Below are 14,217 nucleotides of genomic sequence, written 5' to 3' on the forward strand. Positions count from 1 at the left end.
CAACTCGTGGACTCGATACCAAAGCGGATTAATGATCTTCTGAAAAATAAAGGCGGTCATATCATGTATTAATTTGTGAGTAATTTTTGGATTCTCAGAAATAAAACGCAAAAAATTGAAAAAATTGCAATTTTCCGTCTTGTTTCAATTAATTTGCACAAGGGTGTATGTTCTGCCCACTACGAGCATCGAAACCCGGTTTCTAGCGTCGTAAGTCTGCAGACGTGCCGCTGTGCTTCTGGGGGGAGGGGAGGGACTTAATAAAAGTATTTCCTATTTCAATTAATATTACAGTCTTGCTTAACGAAGTATAATACACATATTTGTCAGTTTGATTTATTTATGCAATAACAAGTTTACTCATTCATTGTAATAAGTATTTTGAATAACTAAAGGAAATTAGGTATAAAACAATACGATAAGTAAATTATTCGTATCACATTTTCAAAGACATTCAAGACACTATAAAATTTATCGAGGTTAACATGTTTATAGGAAAGCTTTAGAAATTAAAATGGTATGAACTTTGTTAACGACCATATTTTTATAAGTACCCCGGTGTGTGGACGTAATGAAGTAATTTATTCCAGTACGTTATTTATGTATTTTACTATTACCAACCCGCAAAGTGTTGAATATCCACTTTCGAATACTCGTACAATGTATTTCTTACGTTATTTTGTTATGGCAAAGTCAAAATGAGCTAGTTAATAAGTTAAATTTTTTTTGGTCACTTACCAAATCAATGTTCAAATGAACAGTTTTAAGCTGTTGTACATGGAATAAATCTATCGGACTTCAGATGATGAAACCGTTTAAAATTTCCATTACATGTTTTATAGCCTGATTACTTATAATACTGAAGTTATTTTGCTTTCTTGTAATTTTATCGAATATAAACGTGGACCGACTTTTTAAACTTCTAGTCTGGTGGTTTTAATAAGATATGTACCATTTTCATTTACAGTCTCAGTCACATCAATTCTGGAACATAAACTGTTTCAAGATGATAGATATACTTATTTTGATATTTCTTTTAAAACTACACATTAATGTTTGGGTACCTTCAGTTTCAAGTATATGTGATTCAAAGCTTGCCTTTCTACCAGATTAAGTGTCATTGCGTAAAACTTTTTGTTAAATTTATTTCATAAAATACATTCATAATTTTGTATTTTAAATACCGATAAACATTTATTTAAAGTTAACTAAATTTTATATTTATTATGTCTTTCAGATTATAATGGTACAAGTGTTGTTCAGAAACCTCTGAACTTTACCTGTTCGCTGGATACATTACCAAACTATATTCATATTGAGGTTGGGTGCTTGAGAACACAGAGTCATATCTGTCGGGTGTCGTGTGGTCATGGAGAGAACTTGAAAGGTGCTCCTGTCATTAAATGTCTTCCATCCGGAGAATGGTCAGAAGTTCCAACCTGTGGTGAGTGCACGTTATGAGTATTGGATCTTTGGCTTGCACAGTTTCGGGAGTACTGTATATCCAAAGGGTTGAATACATTGTATTAAAACAATTTTGAATATAAAAATTAGTGACTCACGTGAAACTACAGCAGGTATAATGCCATTGTGGATTGTTATGTATCAAAACCACATTTTGACATTACTTAGTACTTCGTAGTTAGTGTGATACCATTTACAATTATTTGTTTTTGGGAAGGTTATGTTAATAGCCTTTACCGACACAGAATATTCATGATTCAGTTCGTAAAGATGTGTTCGGAATACATATTTAGAATTTCCATTAAAACTTAATAAAATTTGAAAACAAACCAGTAAGGATTAACCTAGGCTCTAAAATTATTTATAACAAGAGCCGATTAACAAAATGTGGTGCATCTTGAAGTAGTTAATCCTCTGTATATTTTTAACACAGTTATGGAAATGATAAAGATAAGGGGTATAAGAGGAAACTTTTTATTTTGTGAAAATGAACTGCACCATAGTAAAGTCCCATGTTGACAGTTAATATTGTGAATAACTGATATAACCATCAGAAATTTCCACACCAATATACAACCTATAAATGTACAGAGAGCCACAATATGTCCAATAATAGTCGAAGTGTGAGCCAATTATTAATCCAAGGATTAACATACCGTTTGGCAAGCGCGTTGAAATCAAATTCTTTAGCAGTCAAGGTGATCCCAATGTCAGGAATTTTCGGCAAGACTCCATGTTTCATAGGAACTGTATGCACTATACGTAATTAAGAGACTACGTGCAAATAGTTCTGCAAATAGAAGAAATTATCACTCCAGGAGTGATGCCACGTATCACGTGGCATGTTCTTTATCATGTAGACCATGATCGAGTAAACGTTTTCCAATTCATTAAAACTGCTGTGAATATAGATGTAAAATCAATCTCGAAAAAGTGAGATGCACATTAGCACGAAATGGTCTTAGTGGTCGTGTAGCTGTGTCTTAAAAATCGCTGTAAAAATAGTAACCAGATGAAAAAGGTGAAATAAGCACCAGACCACAACCAGTTGAATGTGAAGAGCTGTAAGTTGTTTTTCTGTAAAGATAAACCCAAGTTTCTATCGTCCTTCGGTAACAGTCAGTGGTAGAAAGAAGAATGTATCATAGTTAATGCATTTACAATACTCGACATAAGCATTGAGAAGATAAAAACCAACAACAAAATAGCCTGACTGAATTGTGTGGAGTATCACAGAATATTTGGAAGAATATTATATATTCATACATAGAGAAACTGTACGGTTGTATACAAATAACTTGTAACGCCCTGTGTGAAGAACTCGTATACACAATATAAGGACATTATAAAACTTATTCATTTTTTGTATTTTATTTGATAATGTTCTGTATTATTAATACGTTCCCAATCTAGTTCCAATTACTAGTTCTTTTACTGTTTGTTTTCTACATGTGTGTAGTTTGTATATTTTTGTAATTATTTCTATTAACATATTTTGTTCAGGAAGCAACAATCAAATAATAAACTTTTAACTTCACTATCAATATTCAATAATGTATTTGCATAATTTGTATCATGTAAAACCTTAAAATGAAAAACAGTATAAATTACATAATTATGTTGTTGATCTCAGGAAGTTCACTTTTATACGATAAAAGAATGCTTGAAATAGTCCTCCATTAACATGTTACTATTCTAAACACAACTCTAACATTAGAGCGTAAAAGAGACATCTTAACTGTTTGATTGAAAGCTGTTATAAGAAAGTCAGTATTAGATGGTTTATTACGTTGTTACTATTATGCTCCTTATAGAACCCGATCTGGAAAAAAGAACAAGCTCTTTCTTCACAGCGTCAGACTTTCTGTAAAGAAAACCAGTTACCACGGAGTTTACGAATTATTTCTTCTTGTTATCCACACGCTAAACCTGGAACAAATTGTAGCATTATATGCTACTCGGGCATGATGATGCAAGGACCTGACATAATCAAGTGCTTGTCATCAGGAGGATGGTCCAGTTATCCCTACTGTTGTGAGTTTTTTATACGTTTCTATAAGAGTGCCCTAAAACTGCCAGTTTATTAATTACTTCCAAGCTACTGCGTTACTCCCAATTTGAACACTAAAACATTGCTAAGAAACCGAAAACAACCATTACAATATTTCATTACAAAAATCCTTTGAAATGCTGGTCTCCTCATTCTGTGGGATTGCAGGGGGGGGGGGATAAAGAGCGTTGAAATTAAACATGAAATTTGTAAAATAAAAAGTGAAAACTAATGCAAGTCATCTTGTGATAGTCAATGGAAAAGTCTGTTCTTTCCATGACGAATAAGATATATTTATAATCAGTTATCAAGAAAATATTGATCGAACATCCTCAAGACGTCATGTGTAAAGAAGACGGAGTTATAAACGCAGGTATAAGTTGGTAATGACCACAGGGTATAGACATCCGTGCTACGAAATGAGAAATTCTGATAATTATTTGTTGAATTTCGTACAAAGCTACACGAGGGTTATCTGCGCTAGCCATCCCTAATTTAGCGGTGAAAGACTAGAGGAAAGGTAGTTAGTCATCACCACCCACCGCCAACTCTTGGGCTACTCTTTTACCAACGAATAGTGGGATTGACCGTCACATTATAACGTCCCAACGCTTGAAAGGGCGAACATGTTTAGTGTAACAGGGATTCGAACCCACGACCGTCAGATTACGAGTCGAGCGCCTTAACTACCTGGCCATGCCAAGCCTTTTGATAATTAACCATAGTTTGACGAGGTCGCATAGCTGGATGATAGAAAGGCAGGCACTTATAATGCTATCGTTCATAACGAATGTGGCAATGCAGTTTTACTTATTTAGGAAAACGTAAGTTTTTACGCAGCTTAAGCATTTAAAACCAAAATAATGATCTCCTTCTGCCCTGAGAGAAGTGTTTATATTAACCTATGTCAAGTGACTTCCACTGTTTTGGAATAATATGTATTCTCAAGACGGCCGGTAAGTCTTTCTCGTTATTAGTAAAAGTGTTAATACCTATACCAGTCGTTCTGAGATACATTTGTACCGCTTGTATGTGCTGTAACAGGTCCAGGCGTGTTCGTAAATTAACTTCACAGTATGGGTTGCATTCGTAGGAGAGCTAGGCTGGAGATACTCCTTATACCAGGTAATATTAGGTAATATTATACATCATGCGACGTATTTACTATTATATATTTATCTTAATACCGATGTTTGTTTCAGTTGTATATATATGTGTTTAGGAATGCATGTACTTTATGTTGTGACATTTCTGTTTCGAAATTTCCGCCTCTTCACGAAAATTGTAGAAGATTCTTATCAGCAATATATGTTGTACGAAAGCACTATAATATTGTTCTTTTAACTGAAATTTCTAGAATCTTGCCTAATGTTTATACATTAACCAGTACAACATGCGAAGATACAGTGCAGATTACTGGTTTACTACATTTAGTATACCATAAACCTTAAAAGCTATAACTACAGCTTATTAATCAGGAAGTTGGGATTTTTTTATCAAAAACGTTGCTACATTTCAAACATTAAAAATTGTTTAACTTCAGCGGATTAATATCGGACATTAGTATTTTTACAAAGACATTATGTAATTTCGGCTGTGAAAAACTCAAGTGTGAAGAGCTAGTTAGCTCTTCGTTAAGTAAATTGTATCCATATAAAGTCAGAATTAATTTGCACGTCGTGGACCCTCAATAAATTATTAAAGTAGTTCCGAATCAGATAGAAGACTCAATACTGTTTGCAAGTTCATAAAACTTTTGTATGTAAATCATTATTTGTATTAACTGTTTGTAATAGCAGTTATTATAAATTGTATTATTATTTATGTATTAAAATATATTTGTATTAATAAAGAAAACTGTGTGTATTAATCTTGTTGGTAAATATAATAAAGTTGATACATCTTTACATTTAATTAACTTTAAAATTTAAATTACAGTTTAACTCAGTTTCATTCTATTTCAAATTGTAATAAGTAACGTAATAAATTGGGGCCTTGTACGGGATCTGAATCAGAGACAAAATTCGATCTAAATTTAAAGTTTGTTTCTTTCTTTTTTGAGTTTCGCGCAAAGCTACTCGAAGGCTATCTGTGCTAGCCGTCCTTAATTTAGCAGTGTAAGACTAGAGGGAAGGTAGCTAGTCATCACCACTCACCGCCAACTCTTGGGCTACTCTTTCACCAACAAATAGTTGGATTGACCGTCATGTTATAACGCCCCCACAGCTGAAAAGGCGAGGATGTTTGGTGCGACGGGGATGCGAACCCGCGATCCTTAGATTACGAGTCGCACGCCTTAACCCACCTGGCCATGTCGGGCCGAAATTCAAAGTTAAATCATAATCCAGTTTATATTTATCAGTGCCAACAAGGTTTAATCATGTTTGATTATCAAGTTTTTTTTTCACCCTCCCTCGAACAGCTAGAAAGATATTACAAAAGTGGATTGCTCAAAATTGTCAGAATTGTAGAATTAGAAGCTTTGAAGTTAATGATAAAGAAATGAAATAAAAAAAATTGTTTAATTACTAGTTGATGATGATTTGTTGTGTGAATAAGCAGTAGTATTCGTATTAGCGAATCAGGGCTGAGTGATAAAGATAAGTTAAAGATCCAGCTAAAACTCAAACAAATGGAGCTTGAACAAGCCTGTATCGTAGCCAAAAAAGAGAAAAAACAAGCTTGTGTCGAATTGGAAAAAGAGAGTAAACGTCTCGAAGTCGAACAAGCCAGAATTGAAGTCGAGAAAGAAGTGGAAATTATACTCATCTGAGATCGAACAAGGCAAAATGACAACTTTTAACTCAACTGATATATCAAAGTATCACCATTTAATGTAAATGTAATATTTCCTACATTTTGAGAAAGTTGCAAACCATGGAATGGCCCATTGAAAAATAGTTATTATTATTGTTTCAAAGTGTTTTAACTGACAAAGCACAAGAAGCTTATGCCACTATCCTTCTAGAAACGTGTATGGATTATGATTGGATTAAAATAATTATTTTCAAAGCATACGAATTAGTACAGGAGGCTTATCGCCAAAAGTTTTGAGATAATCAAACTTGTGTGGAATTTACCCACGAAAAAGAGGTTTACTTTGATTGATCGTGTAATTCTATGCATATTGGCTAAAGTTTAGACAAACTAAAACATTTATGTCAAATTGGGGAATTTAAACGTTGTGAAAGTGGCGACCTCTAAACTTATGTGGCTGAAAAAAGTTGAAACACTACAGGAAGTAGCTGCTTTTCCAATGATTACCCTTTAACATATAAAAAACTTGTCATAAAAAGAAATTCTTGCCATCTCAGCAAAAACCTATATGTGCTCAATACAGCAAAGTTGAGGATTCTTCTAAAAATTAAGTTTTTTTAGTTTAAAATCCTCTTGTACATGGAAAAAAGTTTCATCAAAATCTGTCTGCCACTTTTGTAAACCTTATCATGTTATTTCCGATTATTGGTGTTTAAAAAAGAAAAGGAAGCAATATCCAGTGTGTTCATGTCTACATGTGGACGTAGTTTCACTAGATCACCTGGTGGTGTTGATTTTATCTATAATATAAAGCTGGTGTAGTTAGGGAGGAATTCAGACCTTTTGCGTCTGTTGGTTCTGTGTCTCTGACTAATTACACTACTAATCCCATACCCATATATATTTTACGTGTCACTGGGGCGACACAGTAATTGTTGTTAGAAGGCGTATTGTCTTTAGATTCAAGTTCTGCCATAGTGGGTCTGTTATTGTTCAAAGTATTGAGGATGTCTTTGTTAATGTTCCTCTTTATAACATTTATTTAGCATCATACCTATTTTTAGGACCAGTTATGGTTGTAGTAAAACTTACTCTGCCAATTAAGTGTGTCATTATTGTTGGGAAACGATTTGACTGGGGAAAAAGATGTTACCGAACCCAAAATGATTAGCAAGCTGATCACTGATTTATCTAAGAATGATGTTGTTGGTGAAGATAATCACAGTGTATTACCCTCTTGTTTTGTAACTCGATCTCAGACTAAGAAATTAAACCAGAAATAAATGATAAACACGTGTTCGGAGGGCGATATTATATATTTATATCAGACATTCTTTTGATCTGACACGGATCATGTGGATAATTGCCCTACTGACAATTCTTTGGTGAGTGACAATGGTGGATGTGAGAAATCTGGTTCACCTGGTTAAGTTCCATTTGCTAGAAGTAAAGTGATCGCTGAGCAGGGAAAGGATCCACATATCTCTCCACTATTTAAATATGCACTCCCAAGAGTTGAACCGGATAAAATTCCAAATGGTTATCATTTATAATATGAGGTGCTTGTGAGGATATAGAAATCACCAGATATACCAGTTTACGGAATCGATGCTCCCAAAGCATATCGTTCTGAAATATTGAAAGTTGCCCACAGACTCTCCATGGTAGGTTATTTAGGTGGCAACACGACATATGACAAAATTATGAGACATTTCTTTTGGCCAAGAATTAGACAAAGTTAGGTATCATGGTCCCTATGAGGTTGTTCAGAAATAATTAATGTAGACTAAGTTGTAAAATCACCTGGTCATCGAATGGCTACCTAACTGTGCCATATCAGTATGTTGAAGCCCTGTCAAATCCGAGATGCATCAGTAAACATTTTAGCCGTTATGATGACAGTTGCTTTGACTCAAACATCCATAAAGTTGATAATATTTAGAGTTGAATGCAACATCAAACTGAGTAATTCTAACATTTTGGTCAATCTTGATTCAAAACTTGATTACTTGCCTACTAATGAGAAAATCAACTTGCTAGTATACTGATTGAATACAAATGCATAATTCCAGGCGTTTTTAATCAAACCAGTATCGTTGTTCGTGATGTAAATATAAATGACGCTTTCCCAGTGAAACAACATTCCTATCGTGTGAATTCAATCAAGACCTATAAAATATGGAAAGTAATATCTTATATGCTGATAAACGGCATTATAGAGCCCAGTAAAAGTGATTGGTCTTCACCTTGTATGCAGATTCCTAAATCTGATAGTTCGGGTAGATTCTGTACAGACTTTTGCAGATTAAAAGTTTTGACAAAGACAGATTTCTATCCTATTCCAATAATGGAGGATTGTATTAATAAAGTTGTAAAAGCCAGAGATCTTACAAATTGTGACATACTAAAGGGATACTGGGTTGTTTGTCTAACTGACAGGCCAGAAGAAATTCCTGCCTTTGTTACTCCTGATGGATTATACCAGTACAATGTAATGTTGTTTAGGACGACAAATTCTCAAGCAGCTTTTTAGCTGATGATGAACGAATGTCTCAACAATATGTCAGATGTTGGAATTCAAGTTGATGATATTGTGATTTACAGTGACATCTGGGAAGAACATCTATGCATATTCGTGGTGTTTTTGAGAGGCTTATAAAGTCAATCTCACTGTAAATTTCGTAGAATGTAACTTCTATAAAGCTAAAGATATTTACTTAGTTCATGCAGTAAACCATGGCCAAGTTTCTTTAATTCAGGCCAAAGTTGATTGTATCGATATTATTCAACTCCTACCAACAAGAAATATGTGATGATATTTTTGAAAATGGCTGGTTATCTTAGGAACTTTTGTAAAAATGTTCCTAACATCACTGTATCATTCACAAACCTATTGAAGAGAAATCAAAATTTCAAGTGGTCCCTAACATGTCAGTCTGCTTTTGTAACGGTCATATCTTTATTGTGTACTTACCCTATATTGATGGCGCCTGAATTTGATACATAACTTTATATAACTTCAGCGGTGAAAAACTCACGCATGATAATGTTGTGTTGATGCTAGAGAATGTGGTACTCTGCTATTCTCTTACAATCAGACGACAAAATATTGAACATCCTCTGTGTTTGTTTTTTAAAGTTTAATTATCACTAAAAGAACTATTCTACCATGGAAAAAGAAACATTGGCTTTGATGCTAGCTTTAGAAAATTTCAGTGTTTATGTATCTGCATCACAATAACCTATTATCATTCACATAACCCGTTGATGTTTTCTGAACCAAATGAGAGGCAAAAACAGAAGACTGTTAAATTAGAGTTTAACTTTACTAGAGTATGACTTGAAAATAATCAATGTTAAAGGGGTTTATAACATTTGTGCTGATGATAATGCACTTTCACATAATATGTAATTTTATGTTCATAAGGTTATTTGTATTGACTGTATTGTATACTGTCATTATTACTGAAGTTGTGTAATTCTATGACAATGTATTGTTATCAATGTATATACATATGTTTTAGTTAACAATTGTCTGACGTGATTCTTTTATTTTCTAAGAAGGAAGGTGTGACGGATTTATTATTAAATATTTATTTTAATATCGATGTCTCTTTCAGTTACATATACATTTAAAAATGCATGTAACTTTGCTGTTAATTGCGTGTTGCAGAATTTCCGCCTCTTCAAGAAAATTGTGGAATATTCCCGAGTGTAAGAATCAACAATATATGTTGTACAAAAACACTAGCTTATAACGCTTTTGATGTTTTAGCTAAAGTTTCCTGAATCTCGCCTAAAGCTTATAAATTAACCAACACAACCCATCAAGAGACAATATATATTACTAGTCTGCTACAGTGAGTATACTATAAACCACAGAAGTTGTAACAGTGATTAAAGCTTATTAATCGGGAAGTTGGGATTTTTTTTACCAGAAACGTTCATAGATTTCGAACATTACAGAGTGTTTAACTTCAGCGGATTAATATCGGACATTAGTATTTTTAAAAAGACATTATAAAACTTCGGCGGGGAAAATTCACGTGTGATCAGAGAAGAGCTAGCTAGCTCCCCGTTAAGTGAATTGTACCTATAACAACTCAAAATTAATTCGATCATAGTGAACCCCCGATAAGATATTAAGGAAGTTCCGTATCAAATATACCAACATTTGTATTAACTATTTGTAATAACCATTGTCATAAATTGTATTACTATTTGTATATTAAAATACATTTGTATTAAGAAAGAGAACTGTGTATATAAATCTTGTTGGCGAACATCATAAATTTGATACATATCAACATTTAATTAACTTCTAAATACAAACAACAGTTTAACTCATTTCCAGGCTATTTTAGATTTTAACACGGAATAATCCCAATAACGTTTTTTTTTTTTAATTTCGCGCAAAGCTACTCGAGGGCTATCTGCGCTAGCCGTCCCTAATTTAGCAGTGTAAGACTAGAGGGAAGGCAGCTAGTCATCACCACCCGCCGCCAACTTTTGGGCTACTCTTTTACCAACGAATAGTGGGATTGACCGTCATTTTATAGCACCCCACGGCTGAAAAGGCGAGCATGTTTGGTGCGACAGGGACGCACGCCTAAACCCACCTGTCCATGCCGGGCCCTCCTAATAACGACAACCATACTTGATATTATATAACATTTTATATTTGTAATTTATGCTAGTGACGCCATATTTGCATAATTTTCGGACATTAGACACATCTGGGTTTAGTAATTGTTTTTCCAGGATCTCTCGTTTGACCATTTGTAAAACACAATTAAGTGTGGCATTAATTCTGTCACGGTGTAGATGCCATTCGGGTTGGTGGATGATCACAGTTAGAGGTATGTGAAGGAACAGACTCTGCTTCTCAGTACATCAAAATTCTCAAACAACAAATATTTTCTGTCACACTAACGACGAACTTAAAAATGTATTTTTAAAGATGTGACTTCTGTACACTTAACCAGAATTACAAATCGGTGGCTTGAAGGTCAAAACATTACCATTTTCGTATCAGTTGTTAAATACGAACTCTATCAAGCATGAGTGGTACATTATTGACTTTTATTGTAAAAGAATCCTAAACAACACATATCTAGAGGCATTGACATCCAAATTCTTAACCACGAGAAAAGTGCAATCCCATAGGTTTAAATTTCAAATCTTGTAGTTACGATTTTTGTAACTTTGCTTCTGCCTTACGTATTACAAATAGTAAATTCAGTAAATGCTTTTTGTAATCTTTTATTTTTATTTCATGTTTGTTTATTTAACAAAACAATATTCTCTCTGGAGTGGGTATCTCTTTACTTATTAGTAGTTTATTTGTAATCTCAATAATGTTTTTACTCTTTATTACGTAATGTTTTTATTATGATCTCTAATTCAAATAAATTCAAAGCAGAAGGTATCACAGTGTTACGTTTTTATAGCATACTCTACCTCTGGTTTTAAAGACAACCATTCCGACTGACCTGTTCTTTCACTAAATTACATTAACTAACATGTAATTTTAATATCATCTGAATCTCCGTGTACGATAACTGAAAGTATCTTAGAATTTTTTATGAAATTATTATTTATAAAAGTGATAGCAGTTTTAATGATGTATTATTTTAAATACCAATATATTTTTACCTTATAACCATTTTACAAGTTTATTTCTGCCTTCTATATTAGAATACACATTTGTCGACTTTATAAAGGTTTAGCTAGTTTGCCTGTGTTATTCTGATTGGGACTTTTTCTGATACTATATAACATTTTTTACTTTATTTCTAGTGAGACATTCTCAGAAAGACAGTGATTATTGCACAGAAGAAGAACTTCCACCCGATCTGATGCTTGAAGAAACCTGCTCGAGAGAAACTGACACCAGCTGCAACGTCAAATGCCCTGTGTCCAAGATCATTGTAGGACCTTCAGAAATAACGTGTTTGTCGACAGGTCGTTGGTCAGACATTCCATTCTGTGGTAAATTACGTTATTTTTTGTTTCTAGTCTGAAATATGAGCTAACAATGATTTGAATTCAGTTTTAAAAAATCATAAAATAAGTATTTATTATGAAAACTAGTTTGTCTAGTTTAACCATATTTTCTTTTGCCAAATGTTTAATTTCACTGCTCACACTGGTAGATTAATAATAAAATAGACAGTGAGAATAAACCCTGAAAGGTTTAGGTTTTGACGACCGTTCATTTGAAGCCATGTACAAGAATAAGAAAAACTTAAAATGATTTTTGAACTCTTCGCTCATGGTAGTGATATATTTTGAAACTTGTAGTGAAAATGCAAACAGTTATTTACCAATATCCACCACAATAGTTATTTACCCTTCTACTATATGCCACACTGTTTTAAAACTGAAATTTTCTAAAAATTATGCTGGTTTTGTTCAGAATTTTTCGCGATGCTGTACAAAGGCACAGCTCCCCATTATTTTATATTAGTGAAGTAATCAACTGTCAATTCTTAGGCTGGACTTGTCTGACTAAACAATGGGATATTAAAGTACCTATGGCTCCATTGCGCAGAGTAAGTTTTAAGGCAACGGTACAAGCGCCGCGAATCTGATTTCTAATAAGGGGTACATTAACAAGAAGGTTACTTCAAGTCCAAGCTTAATGGAATGAAATACTTTGAATGAAATTTATATTAAAACGGGTAAACTGGTCGTTTCAATATCACATCTCGTTTATTAATACCGCTTTAATATGCCAGTGTGAGTGTACATTTTTAGTACAGTTCTATTTTATACTCCAGATGACAAGTGTGACGAAGAGGCTCGGTTTTTCTCAGGCAAATGTTACAAACTAATGTGGAAAACTCAGGGAACAATGGCTCACTGGAAGTGTCAGACCTTAAACATGGAACCGCTGCTTATCAACGACCAGCAAGTTTTTAACTTTATTGTCGATTTTCTCAAAGACCTAAACGAGGAATGTTTGTGGACGAGCGTGAACGATATAGGTAATGAACAAGTGTGGAGAGATGGGACTGGAGAACTTGTAACATTCTTCAACTGGTATCCTGGGGAGCCGGACGTAGGTTATTATGGCGAACGTAGAGACTGTGTAGCGATGCCAAAATGGAGAAATTACCAATACAGTGATTACCCTTGTATTCAATCACTCTGTAGATTTATATGCCAATATGACGCTAAATCATAAAAAAAAAACTATATGAGTTGTTAAATTCTTCACTTATTGGTTGAAAAAGTCATTTTATTTTGCAAAATCTTTTAACCATTTGGACTATTTTGTGTACGAAATTATAAAATTATTTTATTTAAAATATTAAATATTTCATATAATGCGTAACAATAACTGTTTGCTCTTTTTTTACAATATGTTTCAAGTAAATAAATAAATGAAAGTACAGAACATTTCAAGTTTTGAGAGGTAATGAACTGAGTTTATATAGTGACTCATCTGTTAGTTTGATGGCCTGTAATAATAAAATTAGGTTTCCATACCCGTTGTAGGCATATGATGTTTTCGGTCGATGGCTGAAAATTTCTTTGTTGTCTATCAAAAAATTGTGCACATTGGATGGATTTACACATTTTGGTAAAAAAATTTAGAAATAACGATCCTTGTACTCCAGATCTACATAATTGTTTTATTTTTATTACATATATCTACAGTGCAAGAAATGCCCATTGTGTACCTGGACAATAAACAAAAGTTCATATTGTAACACTGTATTATTACACAAGTTCAACAGTTATTCAACAGGCCTGTAAATGTACAATTAAAATATGCACAGCACACACAAGTAAAGGTTTAAAATTTTCTAATGATTTAGGGTGTATGCTAAAATACACATTTACAATGCTCTTGGAAGCTGACAGATTTCACTGTAAGAAGGGTATACCATTGGCTACAAAATTATTTCCGCACATCTGACCATTTTAAACTGTGTTGC

At 33.5% G+C, this 14,217-nt stretch overlaps 1 protein-coding gene across 1 annotated transcript; it reads left to right on the forward strand.

Annotated features, from left to right (window-relative positions):
* The first annotated feature begins 1,260 nt into the window (after positions 1 to 1,260).
* LOC143236240 (low affinity immunoglobulin epsilon Fc receptor-like) lies at positions 1,261 to 13,460 on the forward strand. Its single transcript, XM_076474518.1, has 4 exons — positions 1,261 to 1,444; positions 3,279 to 3,498; positions 12,071 to 12,262; positions 13,054 to 13,460. Exons 2-4 carry the CDS (start codon positions 3,429 to 3,431, stop codon positions 13,458 to 13,460), a joined length of 669 nt encoding a protein of 222 aa, XP_076330633.1. The 5' UTR covers positions 1,261 to 1,444; positions 3,279 to 3,428.
* The last annotated feature ends 757 nt before the right edge of the window (positions 13,461 to 14,217 follow it).

The sequence above is a fragment of the Tachypleus tridentatus genome, chromosome 13, assembly GCF_004210375.1.
Source record: "Tachypleus tridentatus isolate NWPU-2018 chromosome 13, ASM421037v1, whole genome shotgun sequence".
Taxonomy (NCBI): Eukaryota; Metazoa; Arthropoda; class Merostomata; order Xiphosura; family Limulidae; genus Tachypleus; species Tachypleus tridentatus.